The sequence below is a fragment of the Centruroides sculpturatus genome, unplaced genomic scaffold, assembly GCF_000671375.1.
Source record: "Centruroides sculpturatus isolate CEXI.00-Female unplaced genomic scaffold, Cexi_2.0 scaffold442, whole genome shotgun sequence".
Classification (NCBI taxonomy): domain Eukaryota; kingdom Metazoa; phylum Arthropoda; class Arachnida; order Scorpiones; family Buthidae; genus Centruroides; species Centruroides sculpturatus.
The window spans coordinates 312,971-338,142 of record NW_019384718.1 but is presented as its reverse complement, the minus strand read 5'-3'; the positions used below and the strand labels follow the sequence as shown (position 1 = coordinate 338,142).

General features: G+C 24.8%; 1 protein-coding gene across 1 annotated transcript in view; it reads right to left on the bottom strand.

Moving 5' to 3' along the window:
* Positions 1 to 25,172, bottom strand: part of LOC111627968 (elongation factor-like GTPase 1) — an 80,328-nt gene that overhangs the window by 16,166 nt on the left and 38,990 nt on the right. Inside the window, exons 15-21 of the mRNA XM_023371673.1 lie at positions 23,149 to 23,264; positions 21,003 to 21,154; positions 16,977 to 17,118; positions 16,552 to 16,683; positions 10,736 to 10,883; positions 10,521 to 10,641; positions 8,886 to 9,735 (exon numbers count right to left, since the gene is read on the bottom strand). Of these exons, the coding sequence (XP_023227441.1) occupies positions 8,886 to 9,735; positions 10,521 to 10,641; positions 10,736 to 10,883; positions 16,552 to 16,683; positions 16,977 to 17,118; positions 21,003 to 21,154; positions 23,149 to 23,264 (1,661 nt within the window). The remainder of the gene's footprint in view (positions 1 to 8,885; positions 9,736 to 10,520; positions 10,642 to 10,735; positions 10,884 to 16,551; positions 16,684 to 16,976; positions 17,119 to 21,002; positions 21,155 to 23,148; positions 23,265 to 25,172) is intronic.

Genomic DNA, 25,172 nt, shown 5'->3' with positions numbered 1-25,172 from the left:
ATACCTCAAAACAAAAACCTTTAAAATGCAGCCTTTTTATTCATATTTCAAACGTTTTTGGCCATTTTAAATGGTCTTCCTCAGGAACAGAAAAATTGAATGATCCTGCTTTTAGTAAAAGTGTTTTTTGTTTTCAGGTATGAGTTATATTTAAGTGCAATTACAGAAGAGTTTAAGACACATTTTAAATAAAAATGCTCAAAATTGTAATGATTTTAATCAAGTAAATACTACAAAATACACTGCAATTAAAAGAATTCTAATCTAATCAACTGTTTGACTTATAGAAGAACACTATCTTGCATGGATAATGAAATATTACACCAAAAAACTTCATATCTGTACAGTACTACTAATTAATATTTAATGTGAATTGCAGTTAATTTCTTTGATATGACTAAGCTATTCCAAAAGCTTATCTGAAAATACTGCTAAATACAATTTCATTATATTTTGATTTGTATGACTTCATCAATTTTAAAAGCCTTCTGGTATATAAATTTCTGTAGAAACAGTAGAGTAAGTTAACTTTAATTATGGATGTCCTGTGCACTAGATAATGAATTTACTTTTATAACATATTAATATAAAAGAAATGTATATTATTATTATGAATATTAAACAATTCTATTTCTATAAATTCAGTAATATTTGTTGATTTATATTCTATTTTTTACTCTTGAAAATTCAGTTCTTTTTATTATGCAAATATTAATTAATAGCTGGTCTAAGTCAATGGGAAAAAATAATGAATTATTCTCATAATCACATATCAGTACAAATTAGCCATATTTATTTTATAAATAACAACAACTCAAAGCCCGAATAGTATATAATAAATTACCAAACGATCGCCTAAATATCGGGCTATGTCAAATTACTTTATTCCAATCATTTAATTATAGCCCGATATTTAGGCGATCGTTTGGTAATTTATTATATACTATTCGGGCTTTGAGTTGTTGTTATTTATAAAATAAATATGGCTAATTTGTACTGATATGTGATTATGAGAATAATTCATTATTTTTTCCCATTGACTTAGACCAGCTATTAATTAATATTTGCATAATAAAAAGAACTGAATTTTCAAGAGTAAAAAATAGAATATAAATCAACAAATATTACTGAATTTATAGAAATAGAATTGTTTAATATTCATAATAATAATATACATTTCTTTTATATTAATATGTTATAAAAGTAAATTCATTATCTAGTGCACAGGACATCCATAATTAAAGTTAACTTACTCTACTGTTTCTACAGAAATTTATATACCAGAAGGCTTTTAAAATTGATGAAGTCATACAAATCAAAATATAATGAAATTGTATTTAGCAGTATTTTCAGATAAGCTTTTGGAATAGCTTAGTCATATCAAAGAAATTAACTGCAATTCACATTAAATATTAATTAGTAGTACTGTACAGATATGAAGTTTTTTGGTGTAATATTTCATTATCCATGCAAGATAGTGTTCTTCTATAAGTCAAACAGTTGATTAGATTAGAATTCTTTTAATTGCAGCGTATTTTGTAGTATTTACTTGATTAAAATCATTACAATTTTGAGCATTTTTATTTAAAATGTGTCTTAAACTCTTCTGTAATTGCACTTAAATATAACTCATACCTGAAAACAAAAAACACTTTTACTAAAAGCAGGATCATTCAATTTTTCTGTTCCTGAGGAAGACCATTTAAAATGGCCAAAAACGTTTGAAATATGAATAAAAAGGCTGCATTTTAAAGGTTTTTGTTTTGAGGTATGAGTAAAATGCGTCTAAACTTGACTGAAATCATTACTTTGACATATCTAAAGAAAAACCTTGTTAAGCATTTACTATATTATATGGAATTTTGTAAACTAATTTGTGTGTCAAATAATTTTGTATTTATCATTTCTGTAGGTTATCAGATACAATTTTTCACTTATTGATGAGTTTGAGAGGTTTTATTCTAGAGTCTCTTTCTCATGATCATTTGTATAAAATTACAAAACTGTGAAAGAATTCCAACAGTTTTTTTTTTTTTTTTACTTTTGGAGTTACTAGAATATATAAACTTCAAAAATGGATATTCTGTATAAAGTCTTAAAACAGACATATATATCTTTATATACAAATAAATTGTTTATTTAAAAAATAGTAGATTTTAGTGCAATTAGGATAATATTTTGATCAAAGCCAAACTGTAGAATTAGAAAATCTCAACACTTGATCCCAGGGAAATGCAGGAAAATCTAAAAAATAAAAAAATAAAAAGAAAATTTAATTTATTATTTTCTGCTTAATGTTCACTTAATAATAATTATAAATTATCATAATTAATTAAATTAATAAATTTGGTTTTTAAGTCAATAAAAATCGAAAAATATAGTACCAAAATAACAAATATTTAAATCAGACAATATGAAAATTTGTCAATTTATAAAGCAATCTGACTCAATATTATATAAATGAATTTAGAGAAATGTTTGTTTATATTCTAAATTTAATTATTTATCTTGATGACGATACAAATTTTGTGTGTTGTTTTCATTTTAAACTATTTTTACAGTAATAGATTTTTTGTTAAATTGTAATTATCATTCAAATAAGTCTGTAAACTGGTTAAACATATTAATTTTATTGTACGGTGTATTATTTTTCTAGTTATTAAAATGAAACTTCAATGGATCCTTTTTTTTTTTTTTTCAAATTAATTAACTCAGTCGACTGCTGTTCTTTCATTAACAAAAGCAATTATTTTAAGCAGTTGTATCTAATAACTTACATTAAAATTAAAATTATACCTTTTTAATCTTAAATTTGCTTGCAGACAGGTAATAGTTAACTATTAATTTAAATTTTGACAATTGATTGAGATGCATTTTACCAAGAAATCTTGTTTAACTCAGCAAATTATTTACACTCCAACGATTCCAATCGGAGAATATTAAAAAGTGAACCACTCCTGCATAATTTCCTGGATGTTTTAAAAAAACTAGTCCAATCATCTTCAGTATCATTCTTGTTTGTGAATCCTTTTTTTTTTTTTTTTTTTTTTGTAGAGTGCAATGTATGAGTTACTCTTATTTATTAGCTCAATAGAAATAAGATATTGAGCAAGTAAAAGAATGAATAAATTTAAAGAAATTTTTATGAATGTCATTATATGTTAAAACTGAACGAATGTGTCGATTGTTGCTAGTTTTTTAGCAATTTTGATTGATTGATGATTTATTTGTTTTTAACTGTTTTTTCGGTGAACGGAAAGGAAGGAAATGTTTCTACTCACATATATTAACTTTTTTTTTTCTTTTGTGTATTAGTCAGTATTATCAAAACAAGTTTAAGTTTCGTAATTACAATTATAAAATTAAAAATATACTATATATGCTATAATAATTAACAAATGTAATAGCAGTTTATGATCCATTACATATAAAATGTTTGACTCAGAAAAAAAAAACTGATTTAGTATTATTATTATTATTATTATTATAATGTAATTGTTTATGGCATAGAAATTTTAATTTTTTTATGAATTTAATGCAAATAAATTTAAAATGTAATAAACATTGTCCATATTTTTGCAATTATATTATGTAAAAATGGATTTTAGTGTAAAAACAGTAATGTTTAATCAATGCATTTATAAAATTTCTTACTTTAGAAAATATTTTTATCAAACAAACAACTTATTAAGCAAAAATTTTATAAAAGTTTTTTTTTGTGTAATAAGTAAATTTTTTTTATAATTAAATTTGTTAGTAAAGAAGCACATTAATCCGGTTAGATAATTACTTGGAAAACTTGTTAGTGACAGGTATAATAGTACTATACATTTAAAATTATCCATATTATTCTAGAATTAAATATACATTATGCAAACTCTCATTATAATAAGCAAGAAAAAAGTTTTTGCCATTAATCAAATTAATGTCTAAGTAAATTTAAAAAAAAAAACTATTTAAAAACATTTAGTGATTACAGATTTNCACTCATTCGACCATGAAAGGGAGCCAGTATTTAAACGAGGCTTAATTTTCTAATTTTTAACGATACAATAGCGACAATTATTATTTTAAAAAATTTTTGTTAGGCTTAACATCGATGAAAATTCAAAGCGAAGTAGATTAATAGCGATATACTAATATACTAATTATATGGGATATAATAATATACTACACTAATAATGGATTTTTTTCATACTTTTCGGTTATCCGACTTTTCAATTATCCGACCAACCCCAGTCCCCAATTGGGTTGGATAATTGAGGCGCTACTGTATTTACATTAAAATGTATCACAAATGTATAAAATTGTCTTCATTTTCTTTTCCTGTCATTACAATCAGTGACAGTCCAAAACAATTTTCACATACAGAGATGACCTTTCATTTGAGGCTGCATCCTCTGCAAAAAATGCAAAATGGAAAAAATTCCTCTGGCAATTATGCCAATAAAAGGTCATCTCCATATGTGAAAATTGTTTTGGATTGTCGCTGGTGATTTTAGTGACAGAAAAAGAAAAATGGAAACAAGTTTGTATATTTGTGATATTTTATATTTTAACGTAAATGTAAATATGGCCTAGTTTTAATTTTAATTTATCTATATTAAAAATTTCTTGCTGCATTACTCGTGCAGAATATGAATTATTTTTCATCTTATTAATCTTACTTAGTTTATGATATTTAAATTTTATAAAAGAAACTTTCTACATATAATTTAGTTAACAAATATAATAGCTTTAGGTTCATAAAAAGTTTAATGACTGTCTTATAAAGGCTTCATTTTAGTATACAACACTTGCCTTAATATATTATCATAATACTTTATATGGAGATTTTTGTATATTTTGTAAACAGATCAATCGTTTCTCTAGCTAATTTGGAAACTTCAAATTGTAAATAAAGATTATTTATGTTTTGAAATTTTCAAACAAAAGACAAAGACATATTATTAAATGGGTCAATCATTTCTTAAGTTTTGTCTTCAAATTATCCTTTTGTCCTTACAGATTATGTTTATAATTATATAAAATAGTACATTTGACATTTGGAGCTATTTTATAGATTGCATCTTCAAATAGCCCAAATATCAAATATAATACTTCACATAATTATACAATTAGAACTATATCAATTATAATTAAATTTTCTGAAAGATGGCTGGATGGCCAAGCAGTCAAGGACTGCCTACTGCTCTTGGGACCTGGGATCGAATCTGGATGGGTCGAAAAATCCCCAGGAATTTTTTGGAGGTGGTCCGTCCAGATAGTTCAGACCCCGTCCCTCACCATTGTGAGCCTGGCCGAGCTCATAATGGACTTGGAAAACGAGGCCCTCTTAGTGCCCACAGAGTGGAAAGAGTTAAAAAAAATAATAATTTCTGAAAACAATCGAATTAACAACAGGATTACACACAAATGTATTTCTTACAGCAATTTCAAATTGATAATTGATGATTTTAATTTTAATTAATAATTTAAAACGTTTTTTTAAATATTTTAAAAAAATTTTTAATTTACATTAATTAACACCAAACTTTTATGAAACAGAGCAAACCAGAGAACTACAAAATAAACTCCAGTATATGCTTTACTAATGAAAAAACAGACTAATATCAATATTTTTTTCCATTAGTAAAGCCCATACTAAAGTTTATTTTATGCTTCCTTGGTGTTTTGTTTATGTATACTCTGGTCTGTACAAATTTCAAGAAGTAAACTTTCATGAATAATATATAAATAATTGGAGACAAAGTATAATTTATCAAGCATATATGTAAATAAAAATGCATTTTGATCATTTAAAGAAAATAGAATAATCAATACAATAAATAAAAAAGTGATTTGATGCAGAACTAGATTACATAATTCACCAAACAAAAATAATAAAATGAGGCCTGGGCAAGTCACAAATATCATTTTATCCTTCTCCAAAAACAATAAAAACTTAAATAAAATCAATAAAATAAATGAAAACTGACATTTTACCAAAAGAAATTTTAATTTACATAACTTTCATATCATTTATATATATATATATATATATATATATATAAAAAGCTTTGTAGTTCCTGTGTTTGGGAACAAAGCCAAATGAATCAGCTGTCACTCTATTTATCTGAATTTGTTCATTACTTTTTCATCAACTATTTGAAACAATAAATTTAAACTTTAATATTAAAAAAGAATGCAATTTAATTTTTTAAATTTATTTTGTTATCACATAGATAATCTGACAACTGTTTGTATGACTTCATAAATATTTCTAAAGATATTACAATAAAAAAAAAAATAATAATAATAATAAACTAATTAATTTTTTAATCACAATACTCAATTTGGTACTGTGTGGAAAATAATTTGGTACTCAACATAAATATACATCTTTCAATGGTTGATTCCTTTTATTAAAAAGAAATGATCCAACTGTGAGAAACATAATTGACATTGATTAAAGATAAACAACAAAAAAAACTTAAAAGCTGTAGGAGGTAGTTGACCACAATACAAAGAACATCAATAATAATAATAAAAATAGCATAATAAATATTTCTAACATAATTCTTTATGTTAATTCACACAGCCAAGTTTACTATACAATGAGCAATCAATTAAATAACCTGAATGGCCAACATCTGAATTAAAGAAATTAACAACACAGTACTTAGAAAAGTGAAAATTATTATGAATATAAAAAGAAATGCTAAATTTTTAATTCTTTTTATGACATTTTAAGATTATCTGCAATTTATCAACACTATTTTAATTAAATGTGGATCAATGATATTAAACAAGGTTAAATATAAAGTAATAATAAAAGCTGAAGTTAATTTCTGGCTTAATTAAATAAAAATCTATTTGTGATATAAGTGAAAATAAATTAATATTTCTGCCTCAAAATTTATATTATATAATTAATTGCAACTGAATATTTTATTATTCATTATTAAGGGAAGAATTAATAAGTTTGATTAATTAAGAAGATAATAAGAAACCAACAATTAAAGAAATATTCCTTCTCATTATCATTATTTAAAGTTTTTTTTTATGTTTGAAGCAAAGTAAAAAAGAAAAATCAAATATTTTTTGATAGGTTGTTGTTGTTGTTGTTGTTCAGATCTGAACTGAATTGATTTTTCTTTTTAATAATTTTCAATTTTTAAGCAGCAAGTTCATTTTTATGTATAAAAAATATATGTACTGTTGCTTAGAAGGTTGCATTAGTTACTAGAATTTATGACACATATAATTAAAAGAAACTTAAATCTGAATTTCAAAATAGACTATATTTTTAACTGTTATAATGTTAAATATTTTTTTAATGCATGAACACAAAATTAAAACTTATTTTTTATGTCAAACAATGCTGATATTTATAGATTAAAACTGACATTTTAATTATTGTTATCTAATTTCTCCTGAGCACAAGTGCTGACGGTTTTATCACCTGCCACAATGACCATTGTCAGATTATACATATATATATATTTTTTTATATCTCTCAAGCTACTGATACATGACAAAAATTTGTCTATAAAAACAATATTCATGAAACAGACAATAATCTACTTCACAATTTTATTAAAATTAGATATATTTAAAATAGTTATTTTAGCAAACTTTTTATTGTGTCTGATATGTTTTAATGAATGTCATAAACTTAAAAAAATTAATTTTTAATACATATATATTATAAAAATTAATTATGTAAAACACTATAGTCCATAATTCATAATATATATAGTATGGCATATTCAAATAGGAAAATATCAATACAAGCTCTTATCATACTAATGCTTAAAACATGAAATTTGTTTTCATTGTAAAAAAAAATAATACCTGTCACACATCAGCAACAGATGCAGCCTTCTAGCAATTTGAGATAGCATTTGCAGGTGGTAACATAGCAATTAATGTGTTTGAAAAGTAAGTCAGACCTGACTTTCTAAATTAGCTACAATTTAACTACGTAATCCTAAATTTAAATTAGCAAAAAGTAACAAAAACTTGATCTAATGATTTAAATTATCTACTAATCATTATTAATTTGAAAACAACCATTAAATGTTTTAAAATAACTGTTAATGTTAATTTTAAATTAATTAACACCCAATTTCTTTCTTATGTTTATATAGCTTAATATTCAGCATATAAACTAACACATATCTATTCTAACAAATAATATCTACCAGATTCATACTCAAAATTTTAGAATTTATTCCAGTTATAGACTCATTAATGATTAATGACAAAGAGAATAACTTACTCAAATAAGATAAGTAAATTATACAGAATAAGGCATAGAAACAAATTATTCAGTGTACAAAATTGTTAGTATTTTATATGATTTTAATACAATGATAGGTTTACTATCAGCTAATAATTTTCTTAAGTAGATACTTTCACATAAATGTGATAAAAGATTAATGAATATTTTTTATTAAAAATATTTATTAATCTTTGAAATGAATAAATAGAATTTAAAAGTTTGTCAACAACAAAAAAACTCATTATATTTTAAAAAGTTAGAAATTATAATATCATTAAATATCTCTCTTATAAATTCCTAAATTGTATAAAATATTACTCTTAATAAAATTCTAGAAATTTGAAAAGGAAAATTCTAGAGCAATTTTAATAAAACGTTGCAAATATAATTTATAAACAGCCATTTCTTTGCTACTACTTTAGCTAAAATCAGTTTTTAAAAAACTGAAAAATCCTCAGGAATTAAAATTTAGAATACTTTATCATCATATGAAAATTTAGAAAATTATTTTAATTTATAGTTATTACTACATATAAATGGCTAGAAATCATCACCTTTTTTCTCTGATAAATAATTTAATCTAAAAATATCTGTAAAGTCTAATAAATAAATAACTTACCTAACATTTCTGCAGTAACTTGAATGTTACAACTGTACATAGCCACCATCAACCTTTGTGGTTGAGCCTGAAATGCTCTTCTGCAGCCTTCTTTCATTATTGACATTATTTGACCTGCAAGAGGTCCATAAGGTGCATTACTATTATCAATTTCACTGTAATTTCCCACTAGTTCTGAATTGTTTAAATCTTCTCTAGTGTCTGAATCTCCTATAAAAATAGAGTCTCCATTACAATTTACAGCTGAATCTACATTCTGATTTTCTAATTTATCTGTCAACTGTAAATTAACTGTAGTGTCTATTTCATTTAATAGGTTATCTATTTCCCAATTTTCAACAATAAAACAAACACCCATCATAGGTTCTTGACATAAAGGTCCAGATAAAGTAGCTAATTGAAAGCCATTTACAAAACTATTATCATATTGTAAAAATATACTTTCTAGTAGTTTATCTTTCTTTTCTATCCAAACTGACGGCTGTTTATACCCTGGTATGCGATTTAATAAGATGTTTGGTCCACATCTTTTAGGTCCAAATGACCATATTTGATCTACTGCATTTTTCCATGTTGGACCTTCTTCATTAAACATTACCTCTAATCGATGTTTTAAATCTTCTATTTTTTTTAAAGTTTCTGAAGTTAATATATCAACAGAAGTTGCTTGTTTACTTCTTTGAGCATTAACAGTTTTATATAAAGCTTTGATATACTGAGAATTTTCTTCTATTAATTTAGTTACACATTCTGGAAGTGGTATAGCTCTTAATGAAATTATTGATCTTTTATTTGGTGTCTGAATTGTTATTAAACCATCAGATCCACTATCACCATCCAAATCAGAAAGCTATAAAAAAAAAATACAACGTACATTATGCAAGAAGCNATCTTGCTTAAATTAATAGAATAGGATTTTATTTTTAAGATTAAAAAATAAACATTGTTGATCATAGTTAAATCTAGCTGACGATGTTATAATTACATGAAAGAACCAGCTAATTCCATTATGTAGATGATACAACCAAACAAAATTAAACATGACATTATGATGTTTATCTCATTTTAAAAACTTCTAGTAAAAATGCTATATTTTTTAATATAGTAATATTATAAAATACTATATTCTTAAAAAAATTTTAATATAAACAGAATTATTTGGTTGCATAATTATTTCAAAATTTAAATCCAAAACAAGAATTTTAAACTTTAGAAATGAATTAATTTCATAATAAATATAACTATCCACTTCTAATATTTTAAGTATTGTTTTCTGTTTATTTCTGTTAAGAATAAAAAATTATTTAACATTTCTTTTTATTTTAAATAATAAGAAAGAAAAGCTCTAAACAAATTAAATGTTTACACAATGTTTTAATCACAAAGATAACAAAATTTTAAAAATACTATTATTTACATTTATTTAAATGCAAATATATATTTTTATAACTGAATATATTAAACAGAATCTACTAACTTTTAAATGATTTATGAACACAAATTTATTTACAATTGTAATCTTTAAGATAGAAAATAAGATTAATAATTAGAGAGGAAATTTTTATGAGGAAAATCAAAATTAGAAACAAAATACAAAGTTGAATGCAATCCCAATTAAATATATGAAATATTTACCTTTTTAATTTGATTCTTGTCTTCAATAATTTCATTTACCATGTCAGTTTTTGGAGGTGGGACAATGGTTTCACGAAAAGGTACAATTGGTGGAGATACATTAATTTCAATTTTTGCAAATCTAAATATTAATTTTTTTTTAATTATTTAATATAATTTCATAAAATTAATCAAATAAATTAATTTAAATTCAAGATTAGATGTTTTATGCTAACCTTTCTTTTAAATCATCCAAACAACGTTCTAAATGTACTTCACCTGCAGTAACAATAACATGTTCCCCTGTTTCTTGAATTAATACTTGAACACACGGATCTGCTTGATTTAATAAACGTAAACCAGAAACTAGAGAAGACATTTCACCTGAAAATTAAAAAAAAAACTATTATTTATATTTTATTGTCACATTTTTTGCTTTAAAAATTATTATATTAAAATATAATAATCACTTTAATGAAATTTACTCTTTTGTGTAAAGTTTAAAAGTTTGTAAGACATTTTTTATAGAAACTATGTTAAGATCATTAGAGTAAAAACTAAAAAAAAATAAAAATATAGAGAAGAGTAAAGAAATGACATCATTAACAAAACATGCTTATGATGACAAAAAAGCAATGATGTTATGGGTGAACTTGTAAATGATTTAAAATGAAACAACAAACACATCAATTAGATTAACAAAGGAATTAATAATAGCTAAACAGAATGAATGCAGGAAATTTAATTAATATAACCGGAAAATAATGATGAAAACTTTTAAAAGTGAACATTAAAGGTTAGGAAAATAATAAGTGACAAATACTAGATTTTATATTCATAAATCAAAGTCACATAAAATGCTGAAAAATTATTTAAAGCAGTTTAAAATTTCACAAAGCTCATCATTTCATAATAAAAATAAAAGACTGATTAAAATAAAAATCCAGCAATAAGTTGTAAAATTTTTCTGGCCAAACTTTAAAATTGCCTATTCTACTATCTGTTATGAGATTTTATTTTAGAATCTTTTCATATTATTAATTATTATAAAATGGCAAAGCTTAATTTTGAGGGTAGAAATATGACCCCTCTATCTCTCCATCCCATTGATCTTTAACCACTGAAATTTAATAGCATCAATTCCCCAATACACAACCAACCTGAAAAATTCCAGAAATTTTCAACAAAAACCCATAAGCTTCTAAATGGATGAATAAAATCATGCCCATCCCACACACACACACAAACAAACAAAATCCATATATACAGAAAACCCCCCTGAATTTTTTCGCATTTCTCAATGTTTTAAGGTGCTGAATCCAATGTAAAAATCTTGGAGGGGGCCATTATTTTTGACTGATTGCCATACTTTCTCTCTGTTATATATAACAGCCAAGAAAGTAAAATAAATACTGATTTTATTAAAATCAGAAATAATACTTAATAAGTTCTCTTTATTATGTAGTACATATAATGATAAGAACATTTTTTAATATTGCTTTTGAGATGGCTTTCAAGAAGTCCTAATTCAAATCTTGGAAATAATAACTTAATGCTATTTAATATTATTCCGAATTATTCTTGCCCTAAACATTTCTAAATTATTTAACCATTAAGACTACCAAAATGAGAAGATAGTCTGACTGTAGTGACAAATTATTCTAATTTAATAAATCTATATCAAATTACTGTTGATTAACTAGAAAATAAATAAATCCTATTTCACTTTTCAGACAGAAGTCTTTATTTCAATACAAATAATAAAAACAATAATAGTATAAATTTATAAAATAATTAATCTGTATGTGGATATCTGTTAGACAGCAAATAATATTTGAGAATAAAACTATAAATATGTACTTTTTTGCTTTCAATGAATTTTTAACATTTCATGCATATTAAAAATTATTTATAAATTTAACCAAAAACCCTTTTTGATTTCTCTTTTAAACAGTATGATGATGTTTACAGTGCTGTTTTTATCATAATCTTATGATAATCTATGAATTTGATTCTCAAACTGATGGATTGGACTTATTACTATGATGGTTCTTACATTGTAAACTATTGAATATAAAATAATTGTCAAGATAACTAATTAAATAAAAATAGCTTGCTTTTTATAAAATTAAAACATTTTTCAGCTACTTTTAATTAATGCCCTCCTTTTTTTAGCTAAATTTTTCTATCAAATTCAGATCAGTTTGAGCATATTCCTGTTTCTGTTCCAATATTTTATATACTATTATTATATTTTTCAAGCACTTTAGAATTTTTGATCATAAAGTCTTTCTTCATTTTGTTATTTTAGATCTTCAAATGAATATGACAAGCATTATCATCTTACATTTCAAAATATAAATTCATTCATGCTATAATTAAAATCAAAATATATCAAATTAATAAGTATTGTCATATTACTAATGTTCAAAATTTCCAACGTAACAGATAAAATAAAATTTTCTATATCAATTAGAAATATACATGCTGAACTGTTATAAGAACTATTTATTAGATCATAAGTGTCATTTATTGATGCTTACAAAAACCTTCAGAATCCAATAGTATTCAACATTCAGTTAAAATTTACATTTTTGTTTTATCTCATTTATAATTAGTACTCTAATATAACACAGCTTCATTTTTTGTATGTTGCTGAAAGCAAGCCAAGCTAAAAAAGTCAAAATTAGAAAAATATCAACCTCATTAATTTGCCTAAATTTTATTTAAACTGTGTAGAATTAGATTCTCTAATGTGTACAAAATACAAATAAAATTATTATTCTGACTCCAGTAAATAATAAATTAATTTTTAAAATACATTCAGCAACTATTTTAAATTTCTTGTATAACAGCCATTTTCTACTAATAACCAATTAAGAGTTCTGCCAGTTTTCTTATAGTGATCTCTTCAGCACTTTTATCAAATCCAAATATATATAAATTTTCTAATCTCAAAATATCAACATCAACAGAAATGTAAATAATGATAAAAAAAAACTATTGAAAATAAAGATTAAATCAGAGACAACAATTAGTCTAGAATCTAAATATGATATCTAGAATTTATTAAGAATAAAAGTCAATATAATCTGAGGAGAACTTATTAAACAAATGTTCCCAAGTAAGAACATTTCAGAAAAACATTTTTTTTTAATGTCAATAAAAACAAAATGTATCAGTTTTGTTCCAGAAAAAGCTTACATTTTCAATGATGATAATCTCAATAAACACCATACCATTTCATACAGCAAACTACATGATCTATTTAGATATTAAATAAGCAACAAACTATTAACCAATCAATAATGATCTGTTAAATGACTAAATCTATCAATAAAATATTAATCATGAAGCCCAATGAATGCAATTCTGTATGTAAAAATACAATTAAAATCTAAATTGTTTTTTCAGGAGTTAATTCATACAACTTTGTAAAAAACAAATTACAAAATAAAATAATATAATGAATCTTATTAAATGACTTGCAAATATTTTTATTTAGTTATTCAATATAACTTTTTAAACTTGGAATTTACTCTTTTTTATATGATGCTGTGCTTTCTAACATACAGGGTGCACCAGAAACAACTGAACAACTGAATTTAAATTTTAATTCACAAAACATTGGTCATTTACCAAATGTATCAGTACAAAGTAATAAATATTTATGTTTCTTCCTAAAATATTATTTTATTTCAACAACTGTCAGGTGTTTCTAGCAAACCCTGTATTTCCTTCCTTTTTTTTTTATTACATTGAGTCATAATTATTATTGATAAACTAACAAAATAGTAACATACTAATAAAAATTATTTTTTAAACCCGAAAAGGATAGTATCAAAAAATATTATCTCATATAACAATGTAATTGAAGCTGGATAAAAATAAATGTTAAAATATTTTTGAAATTAAAAAGTATTACCATTTTGAGACAAAGTAAATGGGATCTGAAGTTGGAATTTTTAATAAAATTGCAGCCAAATACTAAACTAAAAATCATTTTCTGGGCCAAACTAAAATTTTGTGCTTAGGATCCTGAGACTGATAAATATAATAAATCTTAAATCACATAGTCTAACTTTGTTCGATGGACATTGATACAATTTTAAACAAAACGTTTTAAATATATGTGTGATATTTTAAAAATATCTGAAGGGAATATGTATGCAATAATTTTAATTCATTCAAAATAATTATTTAAAACAATAAAGTCAGATTATTTATCCAATTCTTACTTAATTTTATTGTAGAAAAATACACAAAAAATCAACTTATCTTCCTGTTCTGACTTACAGAGAGTAGGTAACTCCAAATTTCTAAAACATTATATCAGCAATGAAATAAAAATTAAAGTTAAAAAAGGTAAAAGTAAACTCCATTGCAGAGAAACACTTTATTACACTTTCAGATTCCCTAAATGCATTTTGCCAAAAAATTAGGCCTCCTCAGTAGGGTTTTCAGCATACAGTTCAAACTCTGACAATATTCCATGGGTTTCCATTATGAATTTCCATCTATATATCTGACAAAAGTTTCCCAGCATGCAGCTGTCAACACACCGATATTTAAATTAACCATAATTATAGCAAATGTTCTTTAACTTTTCTTTTTACATTATTTTTTCCTTACAAACAATTTTTACATTATTAATGTTAATTTCACTCTCTTTTACTGGCTGATAATTATTTTACAGTAAAAGAGAACTTTTATCACCAAACTGATGGCATTTCCATGGGTTCAGTAATTGGACTGAAATTAAAAGAAATCTATATGTTAGATATGGACAAAATTTTATCAAACCTAAAGGACATTATAATTTTTTATGTATGTTGATGACATACTGATTATATATAATAGTGTAATAATGGCACGTATTCAAATATTGAAACAAGCCAATGAGATTAATTCAAATATTAAATTCACCCAAGAAACCAAGAATTACAATAAAATAAATTATTTAGATATAACAATTACACTATTTATAGATCATCTTAAATATTGTAAATTTGAAAAACCATGTAGTGCTAAAAAAGTTATTAACTTTAAATCATATTGCCCTATAAATCAAAAACATAATATATATTTAATGGAAATAAGAAAGATATTTTCCAGAACAAAAATGGATAAAAGAGAACACGCAAAACAACACACAAGAAGTATATTCTAAATGGATAACCAAAAAAAATATTAAATAATTGGTATAACCAATTCATATTAGATAGATATAAAGTAAAAGAGAAACAAAACAGTATGTATTATTTCCTTATATAAAAGGCATATATGAAAAATATAATAAAATTCTTAATCAAAATTTAATTAAACTCACTCCAACTCAGAATAATAGGTTGTCCAGTCTGATGGTTATAAGAAGTATTAAAAAGGACCTATTAGAATAAGAAGGTATGGTCTACAGACTTGAATGTACATGTATTATTCTGTGATCTATATTGGTGAAACAAAGAGAAAATTGAAGACCAGATTGTCGGAACATTTAGCAGCTGTAAGATTAAAATATAATAATTCTCCTATCTTTTATCATTGTTGTATTAATAATTGTGAAATTAACATTAATAATGTAAAAATTGTTTATAAGGAAAAAACTAATGTAAAAAGAAAAGTTAAAGAACATTTTGTCATAATTATGGTTAATTTAAATACGGGTGGGTTGACAGCTGCATGCTGGGAAACTTTTGTCGGATATATAGAGGAAAATTCGTAATGGAAACCCATGATGGAATATTGTTGGAGTTTGAACTGTATGATGAAAACCTTACAGAGAAGGCTTAATTTTTTGGCAAAATGCATTTAGGGAGTCTGAAAGTATAATAAAGTGTTTCTCTGCAATGGGGTTTGCTTTTAACTTTTTTAACTAATTTTTATTTCATTGCTGATATAATGTTTTAGAAATTTGGAGTTACCTACCCTCTATAAGTCAGAACAAAAAGAAAAATTGATTTTTCCTGTATTTTTCTACAATACAATTAAGTAAGAATTGAATTTTAATTCAAATTATATCATCTACTTTAATGAAAAAAAATTTCATACATACTTGGATGACTTGGTTCTAAAGCAACTCTGAGAATAGGAGTAATAGGTGTTTGCAATTCAACAAATGGTGAACAAACTATTGTTGTAGAGAGTGTAGCTGATTTTAAAACATGATCTTCCAAACCACTAATACCTATTCATAATATAAATTCTTTAGCTTGAAAAACATACTATTCACTGATAGTAGTAAAATAAACAAAATCCACACCTTATCAGTGAAAGAACTTAAATTTAAAACAAATGTTTTCAATTCACTGAATAAATCATCAGAAATGTAAGATGAGAGTAATCTGTTAAGCAGACAAAAAATGTTTATTTTAAATTTAAGTTTTTTCTCTAATAAAATGTAAATTCTTCAGCATAAAATTATTTTAAAATATCTAAAAAATGAAATTTATTATTAATGAATATATTAACAATACACACCTACAACATTTCCAGCAGGAACAGAATCTAGTGATACTAATTCTTTTCCCATTAGTAAATAAAGATCCTTAATAGTAGCAATGGTTATATGTTGATCAGAAGGCAAATCTTTAAGAGTTAAGTTTTTGTTTATTTCAATATTCTAGAATAAAAAACAATTATATAATTTCTGTATAAGAAAATAGAAATATTCAAGTAAGTATTAAATATGTAAGAATTACTCTTATTCACAATTTTATTTCTAAAAGAAAAATATGATTATTTTTCTTCACATATTTTCTGGTTGATGATATAGTTTCAAAACAATGTATTATTTTAATGAATTTAATTTCAAAATGTATATAAATGATTAAAAAATTTAACAAGATTAAAAAAATTAAAACAAAACTTGGAAATATGATTATTATGTTGGGTTTTGTGATATATACTCGGATCATACTGGTGGCTGTGTACTATGCCGGACCAAAGTCAAGGCATAGCAACCAAAAACTAAAATTAATTAAATAAGTGTGTCAGTGTCTGTATTCAGGAATTTCCTAACAATGTGGCATGTATTCAATATAGTGGCCTTCTGTAGTGTGATGTATGTATTTCTATTCAATTGTAATGTTCCCAGGCTTTTGTGTAGTGTGTATGGTATCACACCTGTACAGGAGAGAACGACAGGTACAATAAGTACCCTTTCCATCCTCCACAGATGCCTTATTTCCTGCACGAGTTCTGTGTACTTGCTAATTTTTTCAGTGCATGTGTTTTGTACATTGTGAGTGTTTGGAATGGCTATGTCTATAATGTATGTGATTTTATTGTACTTGTCAATGAGTGTGATGTCTGGTCTGTTGTGGTAAATTGTTTTATCTGTGATTATGTCTCTGTCATAGTACATTTTGTGCGTGTTGTTTTCCAATACTGTCTGTGGAATGTATTTGTAGTATGGTTCGTGGATGTCTAATAATTTGTGTTTGTTTGCAAGCTCTTGGTGTATTATGTTTGCTACTTGATTGTGTCTATGTAAGTAATCTGTCTGCGCCAAGAGCTTGCACCCAGATGTAATGTGTTGTATAGTTTCTGGCATGATGTGACATTTTCTGCATGTGTCATTTGTGAGTGTTGTATCTTTGAGTATGTGTTTTCTGTAGTTTTTAGTATTTATGACCTGATCCTGTATGGCAATCATGAATCCTTCCGTCTCCCCAAAGAGGCATCCCCGATCTAACCAGCTGTTTGACGCAGTTTTGTCAACAAAATCCTGGGCCAGGTCGTAAGGATGCCTGCCATGGAGAGCCTTTTGAGCCCATGATTGCTTAATGTTGTCTATGCTTTTTATATGTTGTGTCATGTCTGTATGTTGTGAGTGTAAGTTTAATGGTGTGTTATTTGAGTCTGCTAGAGTTACTGCTTTATGTAACTGTGATGTTTCTTGTTTCTTGTAGAAAAACTCTCGCAGTGACTGTATTTGTTTGTAGTGAAGGTTAACTATGTCAATCAGGCCACGTCCGCCTTCTTTACATGGAAGGGTTTGATTATTATTATTATTATTATTATTATTAATGGCAACAAAATGTATTGTAAATATATTTATAAAAAGCACTGCAGATAAATGAATTCTATTACTAATCATTTCAAACTTATTTTTGTGTTAAAACAGTAGAACCTGAAGAATGTAATTGAAACCTGACATAAATTTTATTATAATCAAATTTTACAAAGATTAAATTATAGCTCTGAAAATGATTTGACTAAATGTTTTCCCATATTTGCTTTTCTATAATTATATTTTTAGATTAAAAAAATTATTATAAAAAATCAAAGTAATAAATAATTTCATTGTAGTATTATGTTTCTTTATAAATTTCATAAAGGTAACATCATCATAATGGAAATCCTTTAAATAAACAATCTCTCCCATCTCTAAACACAAAAATTTCAAAATCAGCCATATACAATATTATAATAAATTAGTTCACAGATCATTAGATGCACACTGTGTATCTATCTAATTATCCATATACAAAATGCAAATCCTAAATCAAATCAAAAAATTAGTTTACTTGTATATTCTGAATAAATAGTTGATTCTGTAAAATTTAAAATCTTCAAGGGGCTGTTGATAATAAACAAATCAAACCTTTCAATAAAGTTAAAACGTTATAAAAATCTATTTGTTTTCAATGTATTATTTCTAATGATATAAACATTAAAAATAAAAGTACAGTACATTCAGAATAAAGTGAAAAAATACTAGCAAATATAAACAATATATTAATATAATTAACTTTGAAAAGATACTTTAAAGTTCTATATAATATTTTGATTCTATAACCATTCACTATCAATAATTATGTAAACATAAAGTAAAACTATTATCCAGTAGAAACATATCATTTTAACATTTTTCTGTTAAAAGGTTCAATAAAATATTTTTATTAGATTATTGAATAACCCAAAATTATGTCATTGATATTTTAGAAATCATCTAAAACAAAAACTAAATCCACATAAAAAAGCAAACTTCAGGCAAATTGATGATACGTAGAATATATAAGATGTACAGTACAGTACAGTACATTCCATTTATATATTGCCTGACATGACATAGAGGAAATAGGAAAACCAAATTCACATCTTAGGAATATTATATATTAACATACCTTTTCTAATATTTTCGTAGGATCATGTTTTGGGCCTAAAACATAAAGTGTCTGTCCTTTGTAAAGTTTACCACTAAATATTCTTGCAAAAGCGATAAATACAACTTCTTCATCTTGATTAGGAGATTCAAGAGTATTAATATCATCTAATTCTGTAATAAAACAATTATTTTAATGTAATAATTAAATGTCATAATATCATATTCTAGTTTTACAAATTAAGAATGGGAAATTTGATTCTGAATAATCAAAATCTCAGAAATGTTATAATTAGCTGTTCAAAGAAAATGTGTTAAAATTTTGAAATTAAAAACAATTAGCTAAAAACATCAATAGGAATAAAAAAAAACTGTCATGTTTTATGGTATTAAAAAGACAAAATAAAGACAACATTAAGTCAAAAACAAAATATAATTTTAAGGTCTTTCAATGATAATACATAATCATCATCTTAAGATAAAAACAAAATAAGAAAATAACAGAAAAAAGTTTGATGANTATTTTTAGATTAAAAAAATTATTATAAAAAATCAAAGTAATAAATAATTTCATTGTAGTATTATGTTTCTTTATAAATTTCATAAAGGTAACATCATCATAATGGAAATCCTTTAAATAAACAATCTCTCCCATCTCTAAACACAAAAATTTCAAAATCAGCCATATACAATATTATAATAAATTAGTTCACAGATCATTAGATGCACACTGTGTATCTATCTAATTATCCATATACAAAATGCAAATCCTAAATCAAATCAAAAAATTAGTTTACTTGTATATTCTGAATAAATAGTTGATTCTGTAAAATTTAAAATCTTCAAGGGGTTGTTGATAATAAACAAATCAAACCTTTCAATCAAGTTAAAACGTTATAAAAATCTATTTGTTTTCAATGTATTATTTCTAATGATATAAACATTAAAAATAAAAGTACAGTACATTCAGAATAAAGTGAAAAAATACTAGCAAATATAAACAATATATTAATATAATTAACTTTGAAAAGATACTTTAAAGTTCTATATAATATTTTGATTCTATAACCATTCACTATCAATAATTATGTAAACATAAAGTAAAACTATTATCCAGTAGAAACATATCATTTTAACATTTTTCTGTTAAAAGGTTCAATAAAATATTTTTATTAGATTATTGAATAACCCAAAATTATGTCATTGATATTTTAGAAATCATCTAAAACAAAAACTAAATCCACATAAAAAAGCAAACTTCAGGCAAATTGATGATACGTAGAATATATAAGATGTACAGTACAGTACAGTACATTCCATTTATATATTGCCTGACATGACATAGAGGAAATAGGAAAACCAAATTCACATCTTAGGAATATTATATATTAACATACCTTTTCTAATATTTTCGTAGGATCATGTTTTGGGCCTAAAACATAAAGTGTCTGTCCTTTGTAAAGTTTACCACTAAATATTCTTGCAAAAGCGATAAATACAACTTCTTCATCTTGATTAGGAGATTCAAGAGTATTAATATCATCTAATTCTGTAATAAAACAATTATTTTAATGTAATAATTAAATGTCATAATATCATATTCTAGTTTTACAAATTAAGAATGGGAAATTTGATTCTGAATAATCAAAATCTCAGAAATGTTATAATTAGCTGTTCAAAGAAAATGTGTTAAAATTTTGAAATTAAAAACAATTAGCTAAAAACATCAATAGGAATAAAAAAAAACTGTCATGTTTTATGGTATTAAAAAGACAAAATAAAGACAACATTAAGTCAAAAACAAAATATAATTTTAAGGTCTTTCAATGATAATACATAATCATCATCTTAAGATAAAAACAAAATAAGAAAATAACAGAAAAAAGTTTGATGATTAAAACTGAATAAATTAATTATTTTTCTATTTTATTAGAATAGTTGTGATTTTTATTAAATTATATTTAAGTTGTATTATTTAATTATATTTATATTTAAACTCCACATTCCCAGTATTTCATCATAAACTTCACTTTTAATAATTGTTTATTTTGTGAGTATAGTTTTTAATTTAAAGCATGTTGAGGAACTAAAGAACTACAGTATATCAATAGCTTAAGTAATAAATATTTATGAAAGCCTGAATAATTTATTTCTGTCATTTACTTTTCCTTTTCTACACTAATTTGTTTTAATAACTTAAAACATTGTTCTTTATTCATTTTCAACTCAATTATTTGATAAATATTGTTTTGAAACTGTAAATAGCAACACAATTATCAAAAACTGAAAAATAGTCTATAATAATCATTTTTAAAACTAAAATATTTGTTTGCTGAACAAAAACTTTTCATAAAGATATTGAGTGAATCTATTGACTGTAATTACTGCATTTGATTCAATTTATACAGGGCATAAATGTTTATGACTGGTCAGTGTTAAATGAGTTTTAAATTTAATGCATTAAAAAACAGTAACATGAAACAGGATATAAGTATATTTTACCATATAATATCAAATCTTTGATTTATCTTGTTAGTTCAATGTTTTTAATGTTTTCTTTTAACTTCCAACTCAGGAACTAAGACATTGTCTTACAGAGCAATTCTTTACAGAAGATAATTTAATTTAGTTCATAAGTTTCACAAAAAAATTATAATATAAAGCATTGTTTTCACAATATACATTTTGGATGGAGAGTCCCTCATCAGTCACTTGTGTATTTAATACCCATATTGCAAACTGTCTTTGGCAAATTTAGGTATTTACATATTGGTTATATTAAACTAGGAATTGTGGATGAAGCTAAACTAATTTTAAAAAATACAAGTCTAAAATTTATAAAATTAAAGATTATATAGGGTATAAAACAGAGACAAAACATTATCAGCCAGAAATTCACTGATCAGAAAAATTCTTACCAGCATAGAATTAAACACAAAAATGACCATCAAAACCTCTTCCTTTTTTTTATATGTAGAAATTATTTACTTTTAAAGGTTTAATCTGAAGAGTTCAATGAATACTCCAGTATGCTTTCAATACATTTTGGATAGAACTTTTGTAAAAATATCTATAATTGCAGTGCTTTCTCTGTTGGAATGTTTCTGCCTCAGCACAAACGTTTCCAACAATAATTCAGTACTATACTAGCATTATATTACAGTGCATTATAAATATTGTGTCATCTTTTGATTTACAACAAATTGTTCCCAATATGTAAACACTTAAATTTTCTGAAGACTATCCACAATCACAAAGCAGGCAATAAATACCCAACAACTGATAACAGACATTCCATCCAAATTCATATTGTGGAAAAGGTGCCTTATATTATGAACTGAATTATTTTCAGTAAAAAAACTGCTCTGCAAGACAATGTTCCTGAACTGGAAGTTAAAAGAAAATCTTTGATTTATATTCTAATATACTGTAAAATTTGATAAATCTAAAATATCTTAAAAATTAATAAATATTGGTTATTAAAGAAAAATACAGTTCAAATTCTTGTTAATACTGTGCTAATTATTATTATTGATCACTTACTTTTTTGATCATTTTTGTCATTCATAGAATTTATATTCTTATCAGCTGTCATTCTCTCCATATGTCTCTGTCGAGCTTCCTCTCTACGCTGTGCAATTTCTTCTGTAGTAAGAGGTCTAAAATACATAATATTTAATTATAATTATAAAAATTAATATCTTAATTAACAATTGAGATTTCTAATTCTATAAATTTATAAATTATTTTAATTTATTGAATTCAATAGATAGGAGTTATTTTCCATTAAAAAAAGTTAAATTGACTTAACTTTTTTTAATTTGTTTAACAATTTGTTCAAAATGGGTGTTATTAATTAATAACACCCATTTTAAACAAATTTTCAAGCTATAAATAACTTTGCTTTTTAGCTATTGAGTTGTTCGGAAAGTAAGTTCGTTTTTTTTCCGTGGAAAAAAACGCAATATTCTTATAATAAATAAATATTTTATTGAAATATAAGTTGACCATTTTGGTCAAATACCTGTTGTCATCATTTCTGGTAGTAGCACGATTTCACATTCATAAAAGTTTTGATCGTTGCTTACAAAAACCGATCCAAGTGATTTTTGACATTGTCATTTCAAGTAAATGTCTTACAGTTAAAAAAAATTTGTATAGACCGGAACAAGTAATAATCTGAGTGTGCTCGATCTGGCGAATATGGTTGGTGTGATAGCACGTCCCATCTAAGTTATAACAGTTTCTGACGAGTTACCAAACTTGTGTGAAATTTGACATTATCGTGGTAAAACACTACACCTGTTTTGTTGATCAATTCTGGCCGCCTTTTCTGTTTGATGATATTACTCAATTTGTTTACTCGATGGCAGTACACTTTCGAATCAATTGTTAAATTGTCTGGTAAAAGCTCCAAAAAAAATTTCCTTAATATCCCACCAAATAGAGCATTTCTCTTTAAGAACTCGTGGAATTCATATATCGAGCTTTGAAACGAAACCAATTTGTTTCAAGTACTCATAAACAGTTCAATTTGACAAATTTAATCTCTTAGTGATTTCACGTGTTGTTATTCCGCAGTTTGCTTCAATCGGTACTTTTATTTTGTTTTCATTGGCTTCAATTGGCCATCCATAACGTGGTGCATCTTCAATACTGAAATTGCGAGAACGAAATTTTGTAAACCAGTTTTGGCACTGTCGTTCTGTCAACACATCTCCACCATACATGTCACACGATTTTTTTCTTGCTTGAACGGCATTTTTATTTTTTTGGTAATAAAAAAGCAAAATATGCCGAAGATGCTGCTTTCGATCTTCCATATTTGATGGGACACAAAAAATAAACAATTGCACGAAATCAAACAAAATTTTTTACAAATAAGCCATAAAATGCTAGCTGTCAAAATATATAATGATAATATGGTTTAGAACAAAAATGGCGGAAAAAATACCACTAATCCGTCTAGTGGTAAAAAAAACGAACTTACTTTCCAAACAACCCAATATAAATAATTGTTTTTCATCCTGTCATTGTTTTCTTATTTGAATTTATAATTTAAATTTTAAAAATCTTAAGTGATAACTATAAATGAAGTAAATAAAATATTTTTAAAAATTTATTAGCAAACTAAACTGAAAAAAAAAAAAATTCTGTTCATGATTAATTTAAATTAAATAAAATTTAGGTTCAGCAGTGTTATTAACAGTCAATTTCTTACAACATTTAATTACAATCAAATAATAAATGAAACTAATTTTAAAGATCAAGTTAACATTCCAAGATTGTTGCAATCATGATAAAACTAACAAGATGTGATTTTTAACTACAGTGACATTCCATTAACCCAGCACCATGTCAGTCCCGACAATGCAGAGTTATCAATGGAAATTTTTCTGGTTATTTTTCAATTCCCTGGAAACAATTTTACATATCTCTGCATGTAAAACTTCAAACTAACTTTTTACGATTGTTTAATATGCCATTTCAATTTTTCTAGATTATTCCTATTTTTGGTTAGGAATAATCCGAACACACTAACCAGAATCTTACTTTGTACCTTGTAC